General features: G+C 40.7%; 7 protein-coding genes across 10 annotated transcripts in view; 3 read left to right on the top strand and 4 right to left on the bottom strand.

Annotated features, from left to right (window-relative positions):
- The window catches only part of LOC124308175 (uncharacterized), a 62,087-nt gene extending 49,824 nt beyond the window's left edge, over positions 1-12,263 (top strand). Inside the window, exons 1-5 of one of the 3 annotated variants that reach the window (XM_046770634.1) lie at positions 5,635-5,788; positions 6,179-7,489; positions 7,632-7,730; positions 7,840-8,583; positions 9,146-9,479. In XM_046770634.1, coding sequence (XP_046626590.1) covers positions 5,705-5,788; positions 6,179-7,489; positions 7,632-7,730; positions 7,840-8,583; positions 9,146-9,172 — 2,265 coding nt within the window. In that variant the 5' untranslated portion in view covers positions 5,635-5,704 and the 3' untranslated portion in view covers positions 9,173-9,479. Of the gene's footprint in view, positions 1-5,634; positions 5,789-6,178; positions 7,490-7,631; positions 7,731-7,839; positions 8,584-9,145; positions 9,480-11,276 lie in introns of those variants that run through there. The other 2 variants (XM_046770615.1, XM_046770625.1) reach the window with 2 other exon arrangements.
- Positions 12,264-14,932: 2,669 nt separating this feature from the next.
- On the top strand, positions 14,933-19,011 carry LOC124308194 (protein AAR2 homolog). The gene is made up of 6 exons (XM_046770662.1): positions 14,933-15,145; positions 15,223-15,464; positions 15,559-15,674; positions 15,748-15,901; positions 15,971-16,246; positions 16,328-19,011. The coding sequence occupies exons 2-6, from the start codon at positions 15,274-15,276 to the stop codon at positions 16,734-16,736; spliced, it is 1,146 nt and encodes a 381-aa protein (XP_046626618.1). The 5' UTR covers positions 14,933-15,145; positions 15,223-15,273; the 3' UTR covers positions 16,737-19,011.
- Positions 18,450-19,277, bottom strand: LOC124303007 (matrix-remodeling-associated protein 5-like). Its single transcript, XM_046759674.1, has one exon. It carries the CDS (start codon positions 19,275-19,277, stop codon positions 18,450-18,452), a length of 828 nt encoding a protein of 275 aa, XP_046615630.1.
- A 1,197-nt stretch (positions 19,278-20,474) lies between these two features.
- On the bottom strand, positions 20,475-21,311 carry LOC124303003 (leucine-rich repeat, immunoglobulin-like domain and transmembrane domain-containing protein 2). The gene has a single exon (XM_046759659.1). The coding sequence runs from the start codon at positions 21,309-21,311 to the stop codon at positions 20,475-20,477; it is 837 nt and encodes a 278-aa protein (XP_046615615.1).
- Positions 21,312-22,190: 879 nt separating this feature from the next.
- Positions 22,191-25,318, bottom strand: LOC124308213 (uncharacterized). Of its 2 annotated transcripts, XM_046770707.1 has the most exons (5): positions 25,022-25,318; positions 24,528-24,737; positions 24,351-24,437; positions 23,961-24,272; positions 22,191-23,881 (listed from the first exon to the last, which is right to left on the bottom strand). In XM_046770707.1, the coding sequence occupies exons 2-5, from the start codon at positions 24,726-24,728 to the stop codon at positions 23,654-23,656; spliced, it is 828 nt and encodes a 275-aa protein (XP_046626663.1). In that variant the 5' UTR covers positions 24,729-24,737; positions 25,022-25,318; the 3' UTR covers positions 22,191-23,653. The 2 variants fall into 2 exon arrangements, with proteins under 2 accessions (XP_046626663.1, XP_046626672.1); XM_046770716.1 differs by lacking the exon at positions 25,022-25,318 and having other exon boundaries at positions 24,528-24,836.
- LOC124302996 (uncharacterized) lies at positions 22,333-23,175 on the bottom strand. Its single transcript, XM_046759647.1, has one exon. It carries the CDS (start codon positions 23,173-23,175, stop codon positions 22,333-22,335), a length of 843 nt encoding a protein of 280 aa, XP_046615603.1.
- Positions 25,319-25,507: 189 nt separating the features above from the next.
- LOC124308228 (mitochondrial import inner membrane translocase subunit Tim17-B-like) lies at positions 25,508-27,298 on the top strand. Its single transcript, XM_046770742.1, has 2 exons — positions 25,508-25,663; positions 26,070-27,298. Exon 2 carries the CDS (start codon positions 26,081-26,083, stop codon positions 26,582-26,584), a length of 504 nt encoding a protein of 167 aa, XP_046626698.1. The 5' UTR covers positions 25,508-25,663; positions 26,070-26,080; the 3' UTR covers positions 26,585-27,298.
- Positions 27,299-27,714: the final 416 nt, after the last annotated feature.

The raw sequence follows: 27,714 nt of genomic DNA, 5'->3' as shown, positions 1-27,714 counted from the left end.
CGCCAGTCTCTCCTCGGCGATTGCGACACCCGATATGTGGGCATAGGTAAAATGTGTGTACGTGCATTCTGTCGCGTTCTTGCCTCTACACTCATTTGTACAGATAAATATTACTAATTGGCCGCGTTCTTTATCGTTGCTACAGATTATTTTTCATCTATCGTACGAATTGACGACGATGACAAAAAATACTTTGCCTGTATTACACACCTCTCTGTATATTGATATACACGTAATAGAAATGAAACGTTTTTCAGCCTTGTTTATTATCTTCTTCGTGCAGTGATAATTTCAAGATTGAATCAGTTTTTTTTTCTGCGTTGTACGTATTGCCTGCGCGTTATGAAAATTACAAAACTTTTACAATTTATAATCCATGAAATCTTTCTCCTAAAAATAGTTTCGGGTGTTGGAAGACGAATTGAAAAATTAAAGATTACCATTTTGTTACGGTAATATACATCCGTATGTATTGTGTATAGCCAGAATTTCTTTGCGATATTACACGCCGAGTGAGAAACGATGCACCGCAGTATCTACCCATGCATACAGTTTAACGTACGTTGTACAGATACATTTGACGTTGAACCGATTTGTACAGGACTTTCTTTCGCGCACTCGACGTTCGTACGCGTTCGTAAACCGCAGTTTATTACCGTATGCCGATTCAAAAGAGCAATATTCACGAGTCGTCTTGTTAAACAAATTAGCATCGTTTACCCGGATTTTACATCTTCGCAAAATCGTAACCTCATCTTTCGAGAATTCGCTATAGTATCTCAGGTGTCGTTCCATTTCACATGCAAATTTCATGATTCTCAAATTTTCACGTTCGCTAGTTTAACTCTTATAGTATAGTTTCCGAATTTTCTGTACTTTGTAACGTTAATCTTATCAGATTAAAAATATTCTTCATTTCTATTATTGTTATTGTTTGAAAAAGACAATCACGGGTAGTGTTTTTTTTTTTTTGTTTCAATTTGTTCAGCTCATTCACAGAAATGCTGTGATTTGCTGCTGACGTCACTGGCTTAATTTTCACTCCAATTTGCGCGGCCAAAGCTACGTATAATTTGACGTTCGATGCTTAGCACCGAGTCTGCTTCTGCAGTTATACATGTATTGACTAATTAAACCCCACGTGGCAATCCAAGCACGTGCCTTACTGATGAGTTTTTACGCGACTTTGAAAGACACGTGCTTATCACCCTGCTTCTCAGATACAATTGAATCAATCGCGTTTATAATACCCCATAAATTGCATTCTAGGTGCGAAATGAACTGCGTCATTGTTTGTCGTCATCCCAATTGTTACACGCGGTAGATAGATTTCACCAATTTACGGATTTCTTTTTACTGAAATTATTTCAAGACGCTATTATAACGATCCGTTTTTACACTTTCTGCAGTTTTTTTCTTTTTTTCCAAGCCTAACCCTTTGCACGAGGTTTATAGGTATAATGTAATTGCTTACACGCGTACTACACCATGGCATTATTAAGTCGTTTCCCAACTTGATGGCATGCATACTTGAAGCATATTATTATTTCTGGGCATAACTAACGTACGTTACATATTGTATACACAATATATATGTACACCGATACGCTATGAGAATGTTGCAACATATTTCTTACGGTAATGTGGATATGAGGTACATACCTACGTTACAATATATGTATACGTGTATTGCAAGTAGAAGATGCGCGTTTTTCCATAAAGGAATTCAGCTTTCGATTCTTGTGCTACGCTCGGCGGTAATTTCCAATTTTTATACCCACAAATTATTTTACTTATACAATTACCTTTCGAATTTTGCATTTTATTCTGTCGGTTTATCGGTTGTTTTGTTCTCAGTTTTTCTCAGGTACAAGGATTCTATATTTCGACGATTATAGTATAGTAAAACCGTGGGATTTATACCAATACGGTGTGTTTTTAAATATCAACTTTTACTGCTACTTGTGCATCTGACTGACGTCATAATTATCATCTAAGAATACAAACGGTGGGAAACAACGCGGTGCATGAATAAGATATTCGGCTAATTAGCAACTGCTAGCTTGCTGCGCTTTTTTGCCAGCAATGCAATCCGCTCTCAGATATCTCGTGCGGTTTTACCGCAACAATGAGACGGTGTTTGAAAAATTACAGGTCTGGCAGTACCAATTTTACAATTCTCCGCCAAATATTTGTCGACGATAAAGTGGCGTCGATCGTTTTTTTTTTTTTTTTGACGTTTAGATTTCTTTTTCTCTTTTTTTTTTTAATACCGGACTGTGAACGACGGGAATTTCGACGAAACTTTGGAGCTTATTTTTTCTGTAAGCCTTGTCTGCAGGGAGAACAGATTTCGCGGTTTTTCAATAGCGATTAAAAATTCTCGAGACTCAAGATCGGTGCATGTTGTTTCGATTGGCGGAAAATGAGGCTACGCGTGCCCGATTGCATTCTGCGGAATAATTATAATTTCCGTATATGGACGTGTAATACCGCGACCGTCTTTTCAGGTAGGTTAAGTTAAAACAAGAAGCGTCAAGTATAGAAATTCGCATTATTCATGCCACACAGGCGGGCTGCAGTATAATGATTATGCAAAACGCAAACCCCCCCGCATACGAATATCGTATTGGTCGGCATGGTATTTTACGTACGTACGTACATGTGCGTGGGCTACGTAGGCCCAGAACCGTATAATTCTCAAGCGAAAATACAATATACGTATGTATAGATATATAATGGGCTTTTCTCGTACATACGTGTATTTAAATACCTAATTATAACCCGTCTGAAGCGATGTTTCTTGACGCGCGAATTATGCGATGCCTCGGACCCACCGTCTTCAACTCGTTATCTACGTACGTATCGCGAACCTCTGTTATAACTTTCATTCAAAAACGTCTTTCGAGACCACCTTATAAGACGTCCCTTTAGGCGAGACCACTTCGCTTACACGAGAGTCGACTTTGACAGACGGGAAGGCCCAACTTTTAATCATCCTTAGAATCTCCCCCGCCCCCGACAATCATGGAGGAAAGAAACCCTTTTGTAACGTCGGACCAAGTTTTAACGATCAATCCTTTGATTGCGATGGTTTATTACGAACCTGAAGAAAATAACGTGAAATACGTCTCAGAGACGAGCCGAATCGGTGTAAGCGAATTTGAAATATTTTCTTTCAAAGTTTTGTATTTATTCGCTGATCGTAATAATAATTTTATACGTGCAAGATTTAATAATATCCAAGTCACTTTCTCGGCTGAGAATATTACGAATTTTCCATTCCGCCGACTCTCGGATATTTTTTCTACGTCTGTCGTATGCAGGGAGAAGACAACAGCTTTTTGGATTATTTATTTATTTTTTTTCCACTCTCCCTGTCGACGATCACTAGCGAGTCGCGGCTGTCTCGAGGGGGTCTTACAAGTGTCACCGGACCGTGCACTTGGCTAATAACAGTATTAAATAAGACGAGGTGGAAAGGTCTAGCGGTGAAAACGACCGAGCGAAGAGAAGAAACTGTAAAAGTTAAAAATAACCGAAGCTACTGTATCTGTATAACAAATATCCCCGAGTGTTGCACAATAAGCAACAACAGCGGAACTCAGGTTGCCGAATGGCTGCATAGTTACAATCATAGGTGCGTAACGAAAGCTCAGTTCTTCTCGTGCTTTTTCTAAAAATTCAATCAAATCAATCGAAGATGCGTTACGTGTTTGAAAAGAAATGATATGAAGAAACGTAAATTTTATGAAACTCGCTCAGGCCTAGGGTTAATAGATCTTGAAAATGATCGTCCGAGCCTCTGGTGAGCTTGAACCCTGCAGGTCGAAAGGTGAAACTTGCAGTGCGCCGTTATGAGTCTGCAGTAATACGCAAGCATCGTTTGTCGCACGTTCAAATAAGATTTACATTATACGTCCTAGAAACGGATAGACCCTCGCAATCTGTACTTCTCTCTGCGTAAAGGCACGCTTCAACGGCCAGATAAATGTCCTCTGGTAGTTGTTATGCTTCGCGGGCTCTTGTGTCATTGCCGATGGAATTGCGAGTGTAAGTAAGTACGAGGGGAAAGACCCGATACGTGCACGGCTGCCTACATATCTTCTTTGCCGTAGTGCACATTTATGCTTCTGTATGCAAGGAGAGGCAAAGCCTACCTGGCTTTGAGGAGAGCGAGGAGAACGTCAGTCGCCGACGATGCCATGGACGTGCGGCAGGCAGGCACGAAGGAACACTTTGTGTGCCGTTGAAATGAATGGAAGAACCCGAGAACCATGCTCTGCCCAAGAGTATCTGATATACGTAATATATACGAGACTCATGCGGCGTTTTTTGTATGCGATAAATATCGTCGACACCGATCGTCCATGCAAACTTTTGACTGCGTAAAAGTGTGGAATAACAAGAGCGGAATAAACATTGATGCTGGAATACGGGTTGGATTCCGGTCTTGCCGGTCAATTACGGAATCACGGAAGACGGTTTATAACAGAGACTTATCGGAAATCCGCTGGATGATGAGAGGTCTTTCTTTACGTAACGTTACACGAACAGTATCTCTTTTTCTCCTCTTTTTATCGCTCTTTTAATCCTCAACTCCCGGACGCGCGTAAGAGTCGATTTGTGAAGAACGCGTTGTTTATACACTACGAAAGTTTCGAATTTCACTCAGTTTTTCTCGACGTCATTCGGCCTGTCACACTCTGACGACAACAACGCGACCGCACGAATGTCAAGTGAATTATTTAAGTTAGCGTAACAAAGTCGTGAGAGTGAGTCGGTAATGTGTACGTATTTATCACGGTTATATATTATACACTGACAGCCGTAGTAGCGGGGGAGGCGCGATTTAATCCTAGGATAAACAGGCGGTCTCACCTAATGCTCGTTATAACTGACAATGAGTCATAACGGGTAGATAACGATAAGTCGAATGTATCGTCGTAGATGTATCTGGTGTGTGTGTGTTACATGTATTCGTATGCCCGCTGTGACAATCGTTTTGGAAAAATTTTTGTGACGCTATTTTGGGGTATTTGGATATATACTAGAACTATTCTTGCTCCGGCATTCATTGTTGACTAGTTTAAACTTGGGAAGTATAATTCGTGCAATTTTCACGTGAATTCCGTTTATGCAGAAATTTTGAGGGAACAGAAGTCATTTCATCGTGAATCAGTGATTGTATATATATATATGGATTTGAAAATCTTTGTTTCGAATAATTGCGAATAATTGACGACGAACTCGTGAAATTGTTCGGTGTTTAATGCGCAACTTCCCTGTCAACGTGCATAAATATCACGTTTCTTCCTTTTGTCTCTCTCTTTATCTCTTTTTGTTTTTCCTCCTTGCTCGCAAAGTGATATAGCTGTTCACGGTTACAGATATAACATGGATTTTAAATTCTGAACCCTACAGTCATTCTACAAAGCAAAGTAAATATTTTCCATGAGTCAGTTATAAGCTCAGCGGACAGAGAGGCTGATTGTTCTACACGTATATTTCCTGCGTGTATTCCTAGTAAATAACGTCCGTAATTCGGTTTACATAATAATAATAGGCCGTGCTGGCCCAATCGGCGTGACGTTCACCAGGTCGTCCTTAATCACCCTTAAAATCATTTCAGTACTGTTCGAACCGTGATACGATGCAAAGTGACAGTCGTTGAACTGTTGGACATAATTCGTACCGTGGTGAAATGATGAAAAATCCTTGCCGGTTTCTGTACTATCAGTTTGCGGACATTGAAACATTTATGGATCTCACTTCAAACTGTTACAGAGTAATATTATGTGTAATAAACGGGGTAGCGATAAACCAGGAAAAGTCCGGAAATTCCGACGGGCCATAGGGTTGAACGTACATTTTTTTTTTTCATACATGGTTTTCAAACTTCAGCTATAAGCTTCGCGAATTCAGTTGAGCTAACTTTCGGAAATTGTATATCGTTCAGTTTCTAATTATTCGTGCGAAACTAAGCAATACTGTTTGTGTTTTTTAGATTCAAATATATATATTCAAGGTGTACAACTTCTGGAGCTTTTGGTCGTAAAATTTGCCCAAGTTTCGTGGGAAAACGTCGGGAAATTTTATTCGAGAAAAATTTTGGCAAAAATTTTTGCGTGCTTTCGAATCGAGGAGTGACCGTGAATTCCGTTTCGTTCTGTTTCAGCAATGTAGCAGTGGCTCGACGGAAGGCGGAGTAGTCAGCGGAGGTGGTGGTATGGACTGTCTGCCCCTCCGACCGGGACCGTTCCACTACCTGATAAGCGAGCAGGCCAAGTCCCTGGTGGCGTTACAGGAGCTACAGAATGAAGTCGGCGCCCTGCTCGAGTTCCGGGACCTCGTCATCGAGACGTTCCCAAACCTACGGCACAAGATGGCCGCCTCGGCGTCGCCCGCGTCTTCGGCGTCCGTGATGTCGTCGACAACGAACATTCCCCTACAGCCGTTGACGAGTCCCTCGTCGCGTCGTATCGCCGAATGGGAACCGGGACGAGTGAGGCGACGAGCGCCGAGGGAGGGCGAATCCTCCTCGTCTCTACCCCGGAGCCGGAGCAACTCCCACAGCGGCGGTAACAAGCACAGCGCCACGGTCCAGGACTCCGGTTTCAGCACGGAGACCTCCTCCAAGGACAGCGCCTCGACGGCCATTCCGCGACCTCCGAGCCCCCGGCCGGTACTCGACGAGGCCGAGGACGAGCTGTGGAACCTCCTCGACGTCATCCATAGGCGGGGAACGCGGCTACGCGAGGAAGTCGAGTGCCTCCAGGGGCGGCTCGAGAGCGCGGCGCCCGAGGAACTCGGCCTGTCCGACGACGTTCTCGAGGCTGTCAGAAAGGTCGCCAGGCCCGAGGAGTCGGCCAGGATCGAGGACGACGACAAGGTTCAGGTGACGGCGTTACGCAGAGAGAAGGAACACCTCATCGACAAGGTGACCGAACTGGAGGCCGAGACGATATCGAGTCGGGTACGGGCTCAGGAACTACAATCGGAACTCGAGGCCTTGGCCGCCCTCAGAAACGGCCTCGAGGATCGCCTCAGGGCCGAGATCGAGTCCAAGAGAGAGATCCTCCACGCACCCGGACCGCAGAGGATAGTGACCGACAGTCCACCACCCATATCGTCACCGAAATCACCCGGGGATATCAGAAGCAACGTTTCCGCATTCGCCTGCGTTGGTTCCGCGAGCAAATCCCATAAGAATAGATTTCGGACGAGGACCATTGAGAAAAATGTAATCGCTAATATTAATAACCAGGTTAGCTACAAGGAAGCATCTAGGAACACGGACGATGATATTCCCAAGTCTAACGACGACGCGAATAGGTGTCGACTCGGACGGTTGGACTCTGTACTTATATCGCCCAAGGATCTTCGACGGCCGAAAAATGTTGATTCGAAAAAAATTGTCGCCATTTTACACGAGCATTCGCCAATTGAACTTCAGCGACACCTTATCACTACCACCGTCCATAATCAGGTGAGGAGGATGTGTTGCTATTTTATATACCACGGCATATATAGAATTAATACTCGTATATTCGACAGTAGCAACGTCTGTTCCTGACAAAGTCATTTAGGAATTAACTAACGATGTTTTTCTGTATCACTTGTTTTTCCAGACTCTGCAAGAGCGACTGAACGACGCTGAAAAGAATTCTGAAATTCTCACGGATCGCTTAGACAAAACGCGAGAGGAGAACGATGACCTCCGATTTCAAGTACGTTATAATTTATCATTTTTATCGTCGATTGCAATTGGCGCACGCTCGTTTATCCTTGGATCTAAATTTCCCAATTATCCGTAACGAGTTATCTCTTACGTTTCAGCTTGCAGAGAGAAATATCGAGCTGGAAGGAACGCGGGCCCGAGTACGGGTTCTTGAGCGTTTTCAGCATCGACCGCCGACAGAAGTCGATCTTAACGACAGCGACATCGAGACGGCCAGAGGTAGCGATCAGGGCTGTCTTGAGCCCGGCAGCAGTACGGAATCGGCGAGAGATCACCACCAGGAAATGGTACCATCGCCTCGTCGTCGACCCAGTAGAATACCGCTTCCCGGGGCGAAGCAAACGGCTCCAAAACCGCCGACCCACGGCCGGAACAACAGCAGAGAATCCTTGAAGTCTCTTACGAGACAGCCGAGGGATTCGAGCCGTGACAGTCTCGGTGGGAAATCATTTTCAAAAACGAGAGACTCGAGTCGCGAGTCGTTGAGTAACAAGAGTTTACCGAGAACAACGGGCAACGCCGGAAGTGGAAGTAGAAGTGGGAATTTGAACAATAGTATTAATAACAAGGATCAAACTGCTTCGGCCAGCAAGGATTCCCTAAACAGATCTTTGCCTCGGCATAACAATTATAACTGCAGCCCGAACAGCCGTGACTCTTTGAACAAATCTTCCTCCTCTTTGTCTCGCGGTTCTGTCGGCAGGGAGGCGAGAGACTCTCTCGAGTCCGGTGGGGTGCAGAACGTCGTTAATTCACCGGGAACTCCTCCGCGGCGTCCACCCGCGCCTGCACGTCGTGCCCACAGTCTTGCACGTCCCTCCGTTGAGTCTGACACAGGAAAGGTACGACCAGCAAAGCAATTTTTTTGGAGCAGCTGGCTGAAATCACCGTTGTCAAATGGCCCGACGTAGTAGGGACACACATGAGATCACGGGACGATAATCCACGGCTGTACCTCGGCCTCGGTCTCGTACATACATTCCCTCCTCCTATCTTTGACACCGCTTCCTCGTCGTCCCGATGATCCTCGGTCCTTGTCACTAATTCATCATCTTCAGCATCGTCATACACAAAGCATATCGCACATACACTCGGACACTGAACCGCTTGATATGAAATTACGAATATTTTTTTAGTGCGGTGGGAGAAAGAAGCGTTAGTAGCCGGAACCCCGTGTATCGATATAAGGATTCATATTTGTTCAAAATGTTTTTTTTCTTTCTTCTCTTATTCTATTGACTTGTTTTCACGTCATTATAAGTTATACCTTCATCGTCATCCTCATAATCGCCATTGTCATATCATTTATAAATTAAATCAACTATTACTTATGTAGATGACAGAAATGTCAGATCGCGACCACCTCTTTACGCTGATTTTTTTCTTTCTAATTTCAAATTTCAGTACACTTGCCAGACGACAAAGAGGTAGGATTTTCATTGTGAAATTGAAACTGACGAAAAGCAAACAAACTAATATCTATGCGAAAACTGTTAAACAAAATAAAAAAAAAAAAAAACCAATCATGCAACCCACGGTGTTGACACGTGTAACGTTTATCTCTGACGTGGAAATATCGATGACGGGATCTTCGTCTGACGATTACTGAACATCGAGTGTGCACTTGCGACTACCCTCGTCGACCATCGTTGTGTAATAAATATACATATATATAAATGAAAACAAGAACAACAACAACAACAACAACAAAAAGAATATATACCGTGTATGTTTACAAGAAATGATAACGAAACTGACGACTGACGTCGATACCGATCCCTTTTATTTCCTTTAATAATTGACGAACAAGAACACAGCTATGGTACCGTTAATCGAATAGCACCAATCAATCAACCACCATCCACTTCTTCTACCAAAAGTCTGATCTGGAGCGCAGCGAGTGTGCGTTCGAGACCGTCCCAAAGTCGTCCAAACGAACACAATGGCCAAAATAAACGGCCCCTTCTCGCGTCAGTCAGTCAGTCAGTCCGTCCGTCCGTCGGTCTTCTCGTAAGTTATGCTTCTTTTATTATCATTTGCTTTCAACGCTTTTCTTGGATGTGGTAAGCTGTTATTGCCTGTAGAATGGTAGTATGTACGTAGAAAACATGTAACCCGTTTATGTTTCTTTTTATTTACCTCGATTTTATCGCATACAAACGTGTAGCTTGTGACGGTATAATTATATACATATTTGCCAAATGACACCTACGTCATTATCGTTCTAAATATGGATATGGAGTTAGCAGTAGTAGACTTGGTAATAATCTGATGTTATTGCACGCTGTTGAATTTCACTTACCCAGTATTCCAGATTTCAGGGAATCCAGATCACGTTTCTGTCTAAAAAGTCTGTCTGTCTCCGAGGCTTCTTCTCTTTCGAATCTCTGATCGTAGCTTAAAAATGCTACTCCAGTATGCAAAAAGTCGTATTGACAGTAAATTTGAAAAATTTTAACGGTATTTAAGTTTGGAGAAACTTTTGTACTGAGCACAAGACTTTGAGTGCAATCTCGATTGCCTTTGGTTTGGTTTGGTTTGGTTTGGTTTGGTTTTTTAATTCGTAGGTAGGAAGCTTTTGTTACGGTATTGGTCAAGGGTATATATATATATTTTTTTTTCATGTCCTGGTTTCTGTGGGAGAGTACCGTAGTAGTGCATGTGAACAGGAAAGCCTCTATATAGTTTTTTAAATGGCGTTTAGATCCTAGAAAAACCCACCCTTATGGCCATTATCCTTCATTCATGGATCATCGAATCCTTGTTTACCATTTCGGTTCATCTATTCATTCATTTACTTCATTAATCTGATGGTACTCTTTGAGATAAATCGATCATGTGACATCGACAATGAACCGCAATATTCGCACACACGAAACAAGTCAGATCGAAAAACAACTATTGGTATACATGGCATATTCATTCACACATTGTTAAGCATCGTCATATTCTTCTTTACACTTTAATTGTTTTACATATAAGTTTTTCTTTTTATTTATTGCTATTTAATTTGCTCAAGTATTGTTTATTTGCTAGTTTTTACATATATGCCTGATCATCATGGATGCGGTCACTCCGTGTATAAATCTATAAATTACAACGGCACTTGTTAAGTACAAATCAAACAATTCGATACCACACGCTTGTACCTGCTTGGCCTGAGGTTCAATGACCGTTTTGTCTGTTATATTCAGGAATACTATAATAGTAATCCGCGATTTTTGATGATATCGTTATGGTCCACTATGTACCAAAGCTTGAGAAAAAACAAAAATACGGTTTTCTCGAATTCCTTATCTTGTTTTCCAATGTACAAATTTTGTGGGGAAAGATCAGATGAGTCAGTTTTTTTATGTTAGTATTGCACTTCCTGGAAAATAAATTTTGTTTTCAATTTTTACAGGTAAAGATCGATCCCTGTAATGTCAAGCTTATTTGAAATGTGTAATTCGATGAATTTTACTTTGTTATTCCCACTACTACCGATTATCCTACAATACAAACAGCGAGTTTATTAGGGGCTGTGATTTTCTAGGGATTCACCGATCCTCCGAGCTCTTGGTGTTCTACGAGCGGCAGCTTCAGGCACAGCGAATCTTCCTTGTACCCAGATTCTTTGAACCAAGAGACATCCTCGGTAACTGGATCTACCCGCGTTGAATTTATATTAGGATCACCGACGCGACACTTTCGCACGAGCTCTGCTGTATGGCCGCCAAGATATTTCGATAGCATTGATTCGGCTGCTTTAATCGCAGAAAGTCTTACTACAGATGAGTTTCCGTTAAGACGAGGCGAAGCCCTCGCCGAGTGTGACTCCCTCGAGAGTCACCCAATTTCCAGCGATGCTTAATTTATAAATAATTATTTAACATCATCGCATTTATGCATGTATTTATTTTTATTTTTTGATGATGAAACTTGTGAGCTTGATTACTTGAATCGATTCCATCCTGTCTATACGTGCGTGTAGAAATTTGTTACGAATTGACTAATTGCAGTTATAATAATAAATATATGATTATGACTTATCGAGTGATGTAGAGAGTGAAAAAGAAATTGATTTTCACCAGTAACAAGCCAAAATCAATTTGACGCTGTTATAAATTGTAAGCAATTGTTTGTATATATTATACATATTCTTAGTAAAATTATTATTATTACTATTATTTTCGGTTTGTTAATTTATTAAGCAATATGTCAAGAATGGATTTGCATCGCAAATCTTTCATTACTTGGTCTACTTTTGGTAGCTAATCATTGCTGGTTTAAAGAGATTCTAAACTGGGCACTGCGAGACACAGTTGGATTTAAACTTTCCGAGTAAAACTTAACTTTTTCGAAGAATAACATATTAAATCGGATCTCACGCGATTCATTTATTTTAATGTTGAATCGTAGTGAATAATATTTTGTTGAACGATAACAATTTTTTGTTGTTAGAATACGAAAAAAAAAAAAACTAAGAAATATCCAACTTGAATGGAATTTGTTTACATGAAATTTTACTCCGAAAGTTACTGACCTTCTGCTGTCTACAATGGTACATTCTATCTTATCCAATAGAATGGATTATTATAATTGTACTAGATGTATTGATAGGCAACTTTTTTAAGTTATATCTTCATTTTTATAATCACGTTTTGATACACGGTCGTGTAGAACAATTAGCAGTCGTGGAGGTGATTCATTCCATGTGTGGCATACATCAGAAAAGATAAGATGCTTTTATTCCAACAAGCATTTGTTCCTTTTTATTCTAAACTCGTTTCAAATTTATTACTTTTTCTTATCCCCCTTATTTATTATTCAACTTTTGCACGAGCGTGAAAATGATAAATGTAACGAGTACGAGTGTTTATACACATTCGAAATAGATTTTTTATGCAGTTAGCAAGTGTGAAACATGTGAAAGGCATCTGCACGTATTTTGTATGTACAATCACGGAATTTCTCCTCAAGCCAGATTAGTCATTCGGTTCTTTTTTCGCGCTTTTTAGATGAAAAATCTTATTTCCAACGTATAATTTTGCGTGTATTGGCAAGTAATATGAAAAATTACCTTGTTGAATTTTCTGCACCTGTCACTCGTTTTTATTTTTCTTTATTAGGAGCTTGCGAGTGATATTTACCGTGAACTTGAATAATTCTATAACGTTACGATTTTAAAGTACTATTATACTACACAGTTCCTTGCTTCAACCAATTTATTATTCGTAATGATAATGATAAAAATAACGATGATAAAATACATAATATTAGTAATAATAATATTATTAAAAATAATCAACAATCTATAACACACATAGTCACAGAGTAAAATGTGATTTAATTATAAATACCTATCTAAGTAACGTAGCTGAGAAAGGAGAAAAATTAGGAAAAAACATAAGATTAATAAATATAGGACTGAAGGACATCACTTAAATTGTAATTGTAGTGCCTAAACAGAAGATTTTGCGCGGTACGGCAAAGTAAAATTGAATTACATATATATATATACATATATATTTTGCGTTCGCCCGGCAGTACTTGGTTACAAATTTTCGTAAGATGAGGCCGCTTTCTATGTATAAATGCGGTATAAATGCTCAGAAACCAGAAATTGTGCAGCCAGTATGAATAATCTGGTGCCCCTCCAAAACAGCTTCGGAGCTGCCTAACGGAGGCTATTATTTTTATATTTCAATTATTACAATGGATAGAAAATGTAAGTTAGCTAGCATGGGCTGACAATGACCAGGATTCTGACCGACGGTTATTATATACGATTGTTTGTATTATATTCAATTTAACATGTAGAGGGAACGTATTATCATCGTATTATGATTTCAATAACCGTGATATATCATTGTAATATCGATACACACGTGTAAATAGTTGATACATGAATATAGGTCAATGAATAAATAAATAAATAGATATGTATAGATATAGATATATATATATATATATATATATATATATATATATACATATATATATCTATACACAACCGTATACATATATCATAAAATATTTAAATAGTTTTAATGTAAATGAATTAGGTAATATGTAAGGAAATTACGGTAACGTGACAAGATTAATAAATTGAAATTACGTAAATATAAGATGTACCAATTTTATTTTTGAAAGCGATAACTTTTGATTTCTCCCTCACGTAATAATGCTTTTTTTTAGGTATTTAGGTAAGTTGAATTAAAATATAGTCCTGGTTATTTTTACAGCACATCGAGATTTATTTTTATGAAAAAAATAAATAAAATGAATATGAAACTGAATGTTTTGGTACAAAATGTACAGAATTAGATTCAAACAAGATTTGAGAGACTGGACAAATCAAACAGACTTGTAATATCTTTTTCTACATTCTTAAAAATTCCTGTTCAATCTGTTTCTATTGTACTGACGATTCGGTTCATCTTATCATTGAACAGGAGTTTTGAATAAAGTAGAGAAGGATATCACAAGTCTGTTCGATTTATCTAGTCTCTTTAGTCTTGTTTGAACATCATGCTGTTCATTTTTTTTATACCTAAACATTCAGTTTTTTTATTTATTTTTATTTATTTATCTTCTTTTTTCCATAAAAATAGTTCGAAAATGCATAAAAATAAATCTCGATGTGCTGCGAAAAAACAAGCGCTATATTTTAATTCAACATACCTAAATACCTAAAAAAAAATTAAAAGTTATATTTCGCAGGCCTGTGTTATCATTGGCAATTTAATTCCATCTTGTGTCATTCAATTAATCTTTTTCATATCATTTCAAATTTCTTACACTTGTAATTGGAACATATATAAGCGCATATTCCGAGACTCTAATAATTATATAAAACTAGGACAAATTAATGTAATTTAATAATTACCAACACTGTAGCTTTAGAAAATTAGTAATCAGTAGATATGTGTATCAGGAATTCTCGGATCATAATCAGATCGCCGGTTATGCTTAATTTGAAAAAAAGCCTTGGAAGTAATTGAAGTAATAATATTGCGTGAAATAATTATTGGTAAAATCAATAACTCTATTGCCGCTGCAAAGAACGTTCGCATTAAATTCTATTTTGCCGGCAGGCTGTAAAACACATTACAGGTGACGCTTGGATCGGTACGATAGATGGAAACATGAAACATGGAGTCAGAAATCTCTAAAATCCATGGACATACAAAATCAGCTGTAGATGCGCGTCCGCCAATCAAAGGCCGCAACTCCGACTGTCGGCTTGTGGATTATGTGCGTGACGGTTCACCGTGCTTGTCAAAAAGTCTTAATTTTGTGCATTACAAATAATTACAAAATGGCGACATGAGAACGACGCAAATTTGTCGATGCCTCTCTTAATTTCAGAGAGTAAAATCGTACTTGACATACGCACGTTGCAGCATAAATGGAAAATCGGTGAGTAAATAGGTTATAAACTATACTTCAATCTTGACATATGTACACGCTTATTTCATTTTTATTATGTTTTGTAGAGGATGTAAAGATTCGATGTCCAAAGTGTGACTTTGAAGGATTATTTGAAAATGAGCAACAAGGAAAGTGTCGAAATGGATCAGGAATTGGCTAAACGCCTCTTGGTTGAAGGGGCGACTTTGGTTCTGCTCAATGTTCCTCTGGGGACGGATTTTGGAGTTGATATGAAGTCTTGGAACACCGGTGAAAAGTTCAAGGGCGTTAAAATGATTCCTCCAGGGTTTCACTATATTCATTACAGGTGAATGAAACTGTGAACAAGAATTAGCAAGGCTTTATGATAGAATCATCGATGATTGAAACAAACTCTATTCATTCCACTTGATATGTTGCAGTGCTGTCAATGAGTTTGGAGATCTTGCACCCCGTTCAGGCTTCATTCACAACTTCAAGAAGTCTGAATTCTTGGCCATGTCTTGGGACGCGGAGAAAGAGGATGTCAGCACAGAACGTACGGAATTCTTAATTCTTCCCGTATACAATTTACATCAGCATCCACATATTGACACCTTTTTCTCTTGCAGCTCCTTCGGAAGGAACGGTACGTAGCTTAAAACAGAATCTAACTAGCCTTGATCAGTTTCTTGGCCCCTATCCTTATGACATTTGGGAACAGTGGAAGGGATTAACCAACACAATTGACGATGCGGTCGTAGAAAGATGTACACCAGTTTGTGGGTATGGAAAGCTTTCGGCATTAATAACTCCTCTATTCACCTACAAATACTAATACTGTTCATTTTTCAGGTACATCCGATCAGCTCTGGAGTTGGAGAATTGTGACGATGCTTCTAGACCACGAGGAGGAGAGGCTGTGGAGAAGCGAACTCGACGCAGCGGTTTGTCCGCTGAGGACAGAGAGCAGCAGCTGCTTCCCCAATTGAAACCAAGAGCTGGGACTGAACTGAGGCTAACTAAGCTACCGGATAAAAGCTATCCTGATGGAGCAACACCGGCCGAAATAACGCAACATTCTCTTGATTCGAGTTACGCCCTGGAAAAGATGTTGGCTGAATTGAAAAAGTCTGTGGAGTATCTGGTTTTCATTTGGAATAAGGAGCGAAAGTTGTATACGGCTATTAATTGAAAATCATGAAATTACAGCCCGATAGAAATAATGGGAGAACTTCAGCTGGCGTTCATCTGCTTCCTGGTAGGACAGAGCTTGGATGCGTTTGAGCACTGGAAGAAGTTGGTCGGTCTTTTGTGCGGGGCCGACACGGCGATACCGTTGCGGCGTTCCATTTACTCGGAGTTTCTAAACACATTGGAGGCTCAAGTGGCCTGCGTCCCGGAAGAAGTGCTCTGCGACATTGTGGCTAGCAATAATTTCGTATATCACAACTTGCGTAATTTGTTTGCCAATATTGAATCTAACGACAAAGTCGACGGACGTCTGAAAACCCAGGCGGTCCGAGTGCGCGATAGACTCACGAAAAAGTTTCTCTGGGACTTTACTTGTCTGCAAGACGAAGAAGACGATGAAGCACCTGTCGTTGTGTCACTGGACTGAAAGGGGACAAAGAGTTACGAAGATACTTTTGACTGATTGACTATTAACAATAAGAGGTGGATTGAATTCATTTGTATCGTGTATAAATAAGAAAACCGTTCATCTCGGCAACTAGAATACATCGAGATACTCACACTGTCATGAAAGATGAGAAACTTGAATATCCGATAGAGTTAGACTCTATAGGATAACGTGAAATTACGAAATGTTTTGAAAAATTGCACAAATCTAAAATCTACATGTAATTATTACATTGAAACTACGAAGTTGTGCTTTTTGTTATCCATCGCACCGTGATTTCTCTCTGTACGTAAGAAGTTCTCGTTTTTCATCTTCAGCAGAATTGCAATAATAATTGTATCTCCTAATGTAAACGTACGTTGAAATTCCTAGCTTCTCTCATGAGTTCAAAGTGAAACGCGTTATATCGCTATCACTCGTTCATCAAATAATTACGAAACAAAATCATAACGAGCGCGTCGATAAACATTTCCAATAATGAGTTACGGGCTGTATCTAACATGGTTCTCGTCCATCCAGTCTTCTAGTGTATTTCTTCATTTTCAAGACCACACATTATACTCGTGTGCGATGTCTGCGGTTTGGAAATCGCGAGGACTGATCTTGAAACGCAAGTAATTTGTTGTAGCTAATATCATGGCTCAATTTGTTGGATTCGTTAATCATTCAGCGAGATTATCGGCAGGTTCGGAAGGCCCTGGAACCTCGGAGCTTCCTTTAAAACCTCGGGTTCATTTCCGGGTAGGTACGTAATCGTCGTCCTCGATTACTGTGACCGTCGACTTAACGATTTCCAGCTTTACGAAATTCTGCGAAAACTATAAATCCTTGCCAATAATGCAGAGAATTAGAATTACGGTCAGCTTCTCGCGATGAAACCCCATACCGCCGAGATAGAGGAAAACACTGAACAGTGAATAATTGCGATTAATGTACACGAGATATATTTATACGCAAGAATTTTTAGTTGGTGCAAATGCAATTGTTTACAATAACATAAATTGAATGACAAAATGTTGTAACCTCTGATTCGCTTTATCGATCTGTAAACTCCGATAAATCGGTCAGTGACTGCAGAGTCAAAGTCTAGTGTGCCGTCAGTAATATATAATTTGCATAATCAATTTCATGCGGATTCGCGCTTATACGCATAGAGTATAGACTATTTGCATTTGTCTACTTTCGTGTAGGTTGGCATGACTCGCTACAGCTACGTATAAATTCTGGGAAAACGATCCTTAAATTACAATACAGTGTAACTGTAGGAGAATAACAACAAGGGTTAATATACCGAGGTTAATCCAGCTCAATTTCCATATATTTGTAGTTTCACTTATGTAAGACTCGACTGCCGCAACAAAAAAAAAAGGGGGGGGGGGGATTGGGAAAATTAAATTTTGAAATAATTGCATATAAGCACGTCAACACAGTGTGAGTATAATATTTCTTTGTAGTGAATTTTCAGAGAATGTAATCTACATTTTATTAACACTGCCTCACATAATTGCAGATCTGACAACAATCGATGGTCAATCAGAATATTACCTTTGGAGTGATCACGAGATGTGAACAATGCGGAGAAATATTGTGGGCATTGGTAAGAAGTGTGACCTAATTTCTAATTAGATACAGTATTAATAGCCGTATTAAGCGTTAAGTTATGAAACATTATTCGATCTATTCTACTTATTTTCAATCTTCATTACAATCTAAGAAAGGTGACGGTTTTTTCTCCAGAAATTCGCAGAACTGTTTAATGGTGTAATTCTCTCGGTTGGGTAATAATTCGCTGGTTCTGTTTTCAATACATTTGTTAAAACTTTCTTCGTCAAGATAAGACTTGGGTAATTTGTTTGAACACATTTTAATAAGCTCGTAGGGTGCATCTTTATACTCGGGGAAGTGGTGCCCTGTCTCAATGTTCTTGCCCTTCAACCAGTCTATTATCATGTCTTGGCACATCCACGTGAGACGATTGAACTGGAAGTAGAGCTCCTTCACTTTGAAATTGGTTAACGAAGCAATTGGAAGACACGTTATCTTGTTCGAGGAAATGTCCACCACTTGCAACGGGGACGTGGAGAAGAAACTGTCTTCTATGTGCTTAATTTGATTGTTTTGGAACGAAACAACCCGCAATTTCGAAAGTCCCTCAAACCAGGCGCCCTTTATGACCTGCAATTTGCCTCCGGTGACGGCCAAAAATTCCAGCTCTGTCAGTCCCTGAAAAGCGTTGTTCTCGATTTCTTCGGTACCACAGTAGAAAAATCCCAATCGTGCCAAATTCTTACTCAAACGGTCGAAAGACCTGTCCAGCACAATTTTTATGTTAGAATTACCAAACGTCACTCTGTCCACGTCGATTGGTGCCCTTTCCACATCGGCCAAATAATTATCCGTCCTGAAGCACTGGTACCAGTACACATTCGGCTTCGCATTTCGAAGCAAACACGAACTCCTCGACAAACGGGCAAACCCTACCGTGCCGAAGATGAATGCTAACAAACCGTGGAGCTTCATACTGATCCTTGAACGAACGCAGACTGAATTATCCCGAATGGTCAGCGAAATCTTATACCGCGGATGTCGTGGTCTCCGACTCCAGCGCGTAATTCAACCAATAGAGAAGAAGAGACGATAATATGGAAGACCGCGTGCTCGAAGATTATCCTCGTGCAACTTCCCCAGAGTGTCTATTACTGGAACAACCTTCTGCGAACTAGTTGGCCTGGTTAAAGAGGCAAGTATAACTGATAGTTTGTCAAATTGGGTGGGGGTTGAAAATTATTGCCTTGGTGCAGAAGAACTCAACATTATAGGGACATGCCGAAAATGTGGAAGGTATATTTCGTAATGAAAAACACTTGCGTTAGATTCTTTATACTACATTTTGGTAATTCCACTATTTTCAAAAATGTGACTCATTGCAGTATGAATTTTCATGGCGAAACAGCTCAAGTGCTGCCTACTTATACAGGGTGTCCCTAAATTGCCTCCCACGGACTAGCCAGCATAATACTTCGTTAAAATCCAACCGAGAATTTCTTTTCCGGAAGCTCGTCCGACGCATAGTATTTGAATTATAAGCGATGGCGCTAGGCCAATCAGAGTGCACCATTTCATCTAGATTTGCCGCCACGGAAATTGCTGTTTTTTTCGTCTGGGTGAATTATTATTATTCGCTTACGAATTAAATATCGGCACCTCCCCTCTCTCGCTGCTGTATCCCTTATTCTTGAGGATGCGCTTCTGTTTACACACACAAGTGTGCGCCCATGGATGTGCGGCCGGCAGCGTGTGCCGCGGCAACAATACCGAGGTCAGCGCCCGTGAAGGGGTACAGCAGCGAGAGAGGGGAGGTGCCGATATTTAATTCGTAAACGAATAATAATAATTCACCCAGACGAACAAAACAGCAATTTCCGTGGCGGCAAATCTAGATGAAATGGTGCACTCTGATTGGCCTAGCGCTATCGCTTATAATTCAAAAACTATGCGTCGGACGAGCTTCCGAAAAAAAAATTCTCGGTTGGATTTTAACAAGGTATCATGCTGGCTAGTCCGTGGGAGGCAATTTAGGGACACCCTGTATACAGGACAGAAGCAATATAGAAGGTAATTTAATAATTAAGACAGCTCAATTTGCAACATGATACAAGATCGTTATTACTTGTTACATGTATATTACAAGTACGTGACGGTCATTCTCAATCTTCTTTATATGGAACAATCCAAGAACGGAGAGGGCTTGTCTCTGAGGTATTCGCACATATCTTTAACAGTGTAATCAGCCATGGGGGGTAAATATTTGCGGGTGGTCTCCCCGACGCATTTGTTGAGAAACGCTTCGTCCAGCTTAAGGGTCGGCAGCTTCGACACGCAAATTTTCGCAAGGTCATACGGTGGGTCCAGGTTGCCAAAGTCAAGGTAGTCCGTCCTGATGCCTGTTTCCTTGAGCCAGTCCATCACCAAGACCTGGCAGGACCAGGTGAGCCGGTTGTGTCGAAACTGGAAGTCGCGTGCTTTGAAATTGGCAACCTTAGCTGTCGGGATGCAGCTGAGCTTGTTACTGGAAACGTCAAGCCATTCCAGCGGCGGGAGAATCGCAAATACGTTTTCTTCGATGCGTTTTATCTGATTATTTTCGAACGAAACTCTCCGCAAATTTGGAAGTCCCTCGAACCATACACTTTTCATAATTTTCAATTTATTTCCGGGGAGAGCGAGCACGTTCAACTGGCGAAGGCCCCAAAACGCACGATCCTCGATCTCCTCGACACCGCTGAACAGAAATCCGAGGGTCTCCAAAGTTCTGCCAAAACGAGTGAAAGATCCGTTCCGTATGATTGGTATCCTCGAGTTCGTGAATGTCACGATCGGTATGTCGATCGGTGACTTTTTTAACTCGGATAAGTAATTATTGTCCGATCTGAAGCACTGGTACCAGTATTGAACGGGCCGCGTAACGTTCCTCAGCAAACAAATGGCGCTGGCCATTTCGGTCAGGCCCAAAACGCAGAGAGCAACAAACACGACGACACTTTGGAGCTTCATACTGATTCTGAGCTAGACGTCTACTAAACTCTCGCGAATTGTGAGGGGAATCTTATACCGAGCAGTGTTGTTCCGTCTGTCCAATTATATCTAGCGCATAATTGCTACACGTGCGTTATTCAGACTGCATATGATAAAGACGTTGGACCTTGTCTATGCTCGAGTATGGCGATTAGGAAACGCCGTTTTAAATAGTTAGAAATATTTTCAACATTTATTACAGGATGTGGCCAATGAACTCGAATTAAGAAATTAGTGTTGGTTTAGTTTTTTCAAGTCAATAGAAGGACACGAGCTTCCAATTAACATATTTATATTCTTCCGCTTTTCGGTCAGAAATTTGGTTCACATGATTCGTCATGTAATATTCGTCGAGCTCCATTCTTTCACGTGGAGAAGGGTTTAAATTGCCTCGTCCGAAATTGATACTTTTTCTTTATACCCAATTTATTATTCGAACGACATGCGTAGGTCCAAGTAAACGGATTATGTTGAAGTCGCATTGGGTCCCAAATTTTTTTCACTTTGAATATATTTCAAGATTGTCCAATACGCTACCAAATGATAATATAAACTGAAGCAATAGTATCAGTGAAATTTCGACCATAGCAAAGTGAAGTTTTTGACTGAGGGCTGATCGCTACCTTCGGCGTCAATATTTACTACCCTGAATGCAAACGTTCTGCTGAATTCCGGAGCTGAATAATAATCTAGAAACAGAGACATCCTGAAATTTTGTGCAACTGTAAAAAGAATCTCGCAATATATTCTCATGTGAGTAAGTTGAACCAAAGAAATTTTGAAGCCGAATCAATGTATGAATGAATAGTGTGGTTGTAGGGTAAAGTGGGAATTGGATGAAGGAATATTGCTTTAAAATATAGTTTCATTTTGTTATATATTTTTCTTATTTTTATACAGATAAAGCTGAGTTTAAAAACGAGTTATTTAGTATACAGCACTAATATAATTATTGCAAAAGTATGGCAACTGCCTAATACATTCACGTAAGTATAAATATTCAAATGTCGAAACAGTTCAAAAACGGGGACGGTTTATCCGTCAAAAATCTGCAAGCTTGTTCGACCGTGTAATTATCCCCAGGCGGAAAGAAGTCCATTAGTTTCTTCCGAATGCATTTCTCCAGGCCCGTTTCGTCCAGTTTGTAACTCGGATGTCTCTCCACGCACATATTGATCAAGGGTTCCATTGGCGGGAAGGGTCCTATCGCCGCGAAATCATGCTTGATATTGTTCTTTTTAAACCAGTCGAGGAGTTGAGCCAGGCAAGCCCAAGCCAAGTGATTTCCTTCGAGGTGAAAAGATTGCGTACGAAAACCGTAAATTGAAGCTACGGGGATGCAGCTTATCTGGTTGAAAGAAAGATCGAGAGACTTGAGCGGCTGGACGATCTTGAAGAAGCTGCTTTCAACGCTTTTGATCTCGTTGTGGTCCAGGATGATCGTGTCCAGCTTCGAAAGCCCCTCGAACCACGTTCCCTTCACAATCTGTAAGTTGCACCCGGTAATTAGCAGCGATCGTAACTCGACGAGGCCCTCAAATGGACTGTCCTCGATTTCTCCCAGCTCGGAATAGTTGATCTGAACGCTTTTCAACCCGGGACCGAAACGAGCGAACGATTTGTTTCGCAGGTATTGTATCCTCGCGTTGGTGAACGATATTTTCGGTACGTCGATCGGTGCCGCCGCCAGATCGGCCAAGTAATTGTTCGACCTGAAACACTGGTATCTGTACACCTTCGTCTCGGGGGTGTTTCTTACTATGCAGACGCCGCTCGCTATTTCAGTGAGCCCGGCTGCCACCCCGAGAATAAAAACCGCGTTTACGGTACCCTGAAGCTTCATACTGATTCTAATCGCGGGACAGTTGCGTCGGTACTGAAGTCTCGTGAATTCCGCGAGAAACTTATACCGAGGATTTTAATAAGACTGAACATCAAGTTAACGTAACGTACGTCGCGTCGTAGCGATTAGAGCTCGTACCACCTGCTGCGCAAGCCAGTTATCCGGTCTCTTGATTAGAAAATTGCCCCAGTAGTAGCGGGATATGAAAACGAGAAATTATTCTCGCTCTTCGACGCTGCTGAAAAAATAATTGTATTCTTGGATGCTTTTTTTTTTTTTTTTTATTGCATACAACGATCAGTGATCGCTGGTAGAAAAAATGGTATCAAATTTCTTACAGAAATGTTATACAACGCATAGGAAATAATCGGCACGACACAGACTTGTCGATCGTTATATAATTATGTGTAGTACGTGAAATGTCGCGTTGCGTTATGTCGTAACGGTAGCAAGAGTGAACGACTCCTGACAACGATCGTTAGACGACGGCCGATTGATTGGCGGCCTCCAGGGCCCGATTTTCCTCCGAAAGCAGCGTCACCTTTTGCTCATACTTTCCGCGAAGGTCTTGGAACAGGTGCAGCTGCGTCTCGTATTCCTTCTTCAGATCAGCGTTGAGTCGTACAGCAGAGTCCATTTTGTTCATCATTAGATTATGCTTCTCACGTTCGGCAGTGATCTTGCTCTCCATCGAGTCGACGTCATCCTGTAACGAGATAACAAAAAGAAATAACGTTAGAGTTCATTGGTAGCGAGCAAAGTAGAAACTGAAGGCTTCGGCTCACCTGCAGATGCTTCACCTCCATATTTCTTATGTTGAGAAGATCTTTGGTGATCGCAACCACCTCCTTTAGGGATGAAACCTGCTTTGACAGGGCGCTTATTTGGGTCTGTTGATTGGTGATAAGACGACCACGGTCGTCGAGCATCAGCTGAGTCTGCGTAAGCATATTCTTCAGGTCTTCCTTCTCTCTTCGCAGAGTTATTTCATCACCTTCTCCGCTCGTTACCGCGTTGTACGATGCCTGAAGCGCGTTCAGCCTTCTCTCCGTGTCGGTCAATTTTTTTTTGTAATTATCACGCTCGTGTATCCTTTTCTGTTGATACCAGAGGATGATCAGTTACCGCAATGAGGTATCAGATAGACTGGTTGCAAAATACCCTGGACAATTTACCTGAATTTCCAGCTCAAGTTTCGACACTTCAGAAGACTCCTTTCCGTTCTGCTTTATCGTGTTTTCTGAACTCTTATTGCTCTCGTCCTGGGAATAATTTGATGATGATATTATATTGATGTGAGTTTCTATTGTGGAAAAATCTTGAAATGACTTGTATGCTTCATCAATTATTACCTTTTCAGGTGACTGAGGCTCTACAATTGGTGACGATGATGATACCTTCTGCTCGGCGTTTGATTCCGAGGAGGCGTCAATCGGAGGAACGACAACGTTGTCACCAGTATTTTGGACGGGTGGCGAAGTATTAATTTCGGTGATTGTCTGGGCGCCGGAGTCACCGCCAGCGTTACAAACGGCCTCAACGTTGTCCGACATATTTATCTGCTGTTAAATCACGATCAAGTTTCAGGGAATGATCGATAAAACTGAAGGAAATCCTTCTAGAGCAATGATCAAAACGGTAAAAGGAGAACCGAGACGATTGAAGCAAGCGCACAATTATTTCTTGATTGTCTTTCGGTATTTCCGGTCGTTGCAACTGCACTTGTTTATTCCGGGAAGAACGATTGCCAATCAATATATATCCGATGACGGAATATAACGTAATCAGCTTCCATTGGATGAATTGAGAAAGAGAGAGAGATATAAATCCTCTGTAATATACTTACGTCCAGAGCAGCGGGAAATGAGAATCAACTGGCTCTTCAATGTATTTTTGGAAATCACTGCGTACGCGTTATTTTGGTACTTTCACAGCTGCGCGTTCAGGCGTTACATGGATGGATGTACATACATGCATACTTGCAGGCCTTGTAACAGTGATCGTTTCTTTCACAATTGGAATTTAGGGTATGATTGTACGAAGATAAGCATTGAACGAAATAAAACCGACCAGATTGCGTTGCTACGAAAATAACACTCAGATTTACCGGTCTCGATTATAAATGTCTCTCAGTTATTCTAAATGCAGTTTCAATCGGCATTATCACGTTTCCGAGGCTTGAATTTTTGCGCCGACGCTTTCTTTCGTCGTTCCACCGAAACGAGACTGCGCACGAAAAGTTAAAACAAATACTCTTTGTAGAATATGAATCGATTTTAAAGCTCGATAATTGAATGAAAATGTTAGTTTGTAATATTGCTTTATCGAACAGTGTTTTTTGGGGAAATCGTGAACGCATTTGGAACGATCAAGTATTTTGTGATTAGCAAGGTCTTGAAACTGAGCTGCGTAGTCCTTCAGAGCAACGCTCGTGTGTGCCCGTGGAATAATCCGTCGCAACATCGGACGAAAGAAAATTATATCCACGGTAAGTATTATCGAGTGTTTTAAACCAGACATTTTATAATTGATATAAGCTACGGATACATTTTTCACACAGATATTTCACCGTGAGAATCATTTGCGTGTAAGCTGTCAGTTGTCACTTTGGCGATCGTTTCGTCATCCTAACCTCCATTCCACCGATACAAATTGCTCTTATCGATGGTCCGTTGATCGTCGAGTGGGATGATTTAATTTTTTTTCTATTACCGGGTAGCATTGCACGGTGTTCTTACCTCAGAATATTTTATGGTGAAATTGAGTTACACGATTTATAATCAGCGGCTCATGTTTCGTTCAAATTTTCTGCGTTTAGTGCAAATTCATCACTGAGAAAATTCTCAACAGTTAAGTTTAGCCGCTATAATTTATTCTTGTTTACAAATCTATAGTCGATCTGAGGATGGAGGAATACGCGAGAGAACCTTGTCCATGGCGGATTGTCGACGATTGCGGAGGCGCGTTCACAATGGGAGCGATCGGGGGTGCCCTGTTTCAGAGCATTAAGGGATTCAGGAATGCACCGAGCGGTATGAACAAACGGTTCGTCGGAAGTTTGATGGCAATAAAACAGAGATCGCCTATCATTGCCGGAAACTTTGCCGTCTGGGGCGGTATGTTCTCAACGATCGACTGTACCTTGGTACACTTCAGGCATAAAGAAGATCCGTGGAATTCTATTATCAGTGGGGCGGCGACGGGCGGAATATTGGCTGCGCGAAACGGTGTCCCAGCGATGGCAGGGAGTGCGATTATAGGCGGTGTTTTATTGGCGCTCATAGAAGGCATCGGTATATTATTCACCAGGCTTTCAGCCGAGCAATTCAAACCCCCTACCCTTGTTCCAGAGGATCCCTCCCAGCTTGGCCCTCCCCCGACGCTCGCAGAGTCAAGAAACTATTCTTAATAAGCTTTAACTTTAGTTCCTCCACCGTATTAGGGTACTACAATTCATTAGTTTCTTTATATTTCAAATATCGGCGATGTCTGAATAATCGCCGATCGAATAAAAGGTTCGACCTTATCTGACAATTCTTTAATTTACCCACAACCGCGGGTACTTTCGGATCAACATAGACGTTCCAGACGGACTTATATTTATAGTGTGTAAGCAAGAAAAATTATGATGTTTTATTGCAGTCTATGTATGGTTTCGTTTATTAATCAAACTTCTTTGGGTACTCTGCCAGTACTTGGCGACATTACATTGTATGAGATCAGTTCGTGAAAAGAAAAGTATGGCTGTAATAATAAACGCAGGGTTGCTGCAAATTGGGTAAAAACTGAAAAATCTCAGGGAATGATACTTCGAAGCCTGGAATGTAAAGTACTTCTATAGGTCAAAAAACTTCAAATCTACGAAGATCTGATAGTTTTATACATAATCACTGGTAAAGTTATTTATAATATAACATTTTTTCTTTAGTCTGGAATTAAAACAAGTAGCAACAATCCTGCGATGCGATATCATTGTCATTCAAATAGGCACCAGGAGTCAGCGGAGATTACGTTGTTATTATTCCAATTAAGCTGGCAAGGTTTGTGTTTACACACATTGGATAATTGTGAAAATCATAAAGTTTTCTCTTGTAAAAATATAAGATGAAATTCTCTGTTTAAATCCTTATTTTTCAATTGATAATCGATATGATTTGTTTTGTTAGTTGCTGTCTTCTTCCTCGTCATTCTCACTCTCCTGCCAAGTATTCGGAACCTCAAGATCTAGTTCCTTCTTTACGTTAGTTTCCATCGGCACTGCATTTGTGCCGACCGAATCTTGCGACGCTGGTACTGTTTGCTTCCCAGCATTTGAAGCATTCGCTAGATGAAGCTGTTCGACCTAAAACAGCTTAAGAGCGAATTAGAATCCACTGAAATACAATTTTGTTTTACTTATATTACGTTTGCATTTGTGACTCTTGAAGCATTCAGTAATATTTTGCCCGATTTTCGCTCTAATACCGTGTATATAAATACTAAAAAATATTCTTGCCTGGAGTGCGTGAAGCTGCTCGTCTATTTTCGACAGCATTGAAA

Source organism: Neodiprion virginianus, chromosome 1, assembly GCF_021901495.1.
Source record: "Neodiprion virginianus isolate iyNeoVirg1 chromosome 1, iyNeoVirg1.1, whole genome shotgun sequence".
NCBI classification, from domain to species: domain Eukaryota; kingdom Metazoa; phylum Arthropoda; class Insecta; order Hymenoptera; family Diprionidae; genus Neodiprion; species Neodiprion virginianus.
The sequence above is the reverse complement of the archived record's forward strand: the minus strand, read 5'-3'. Positions and strand labels throughout refer to the sequence as shown.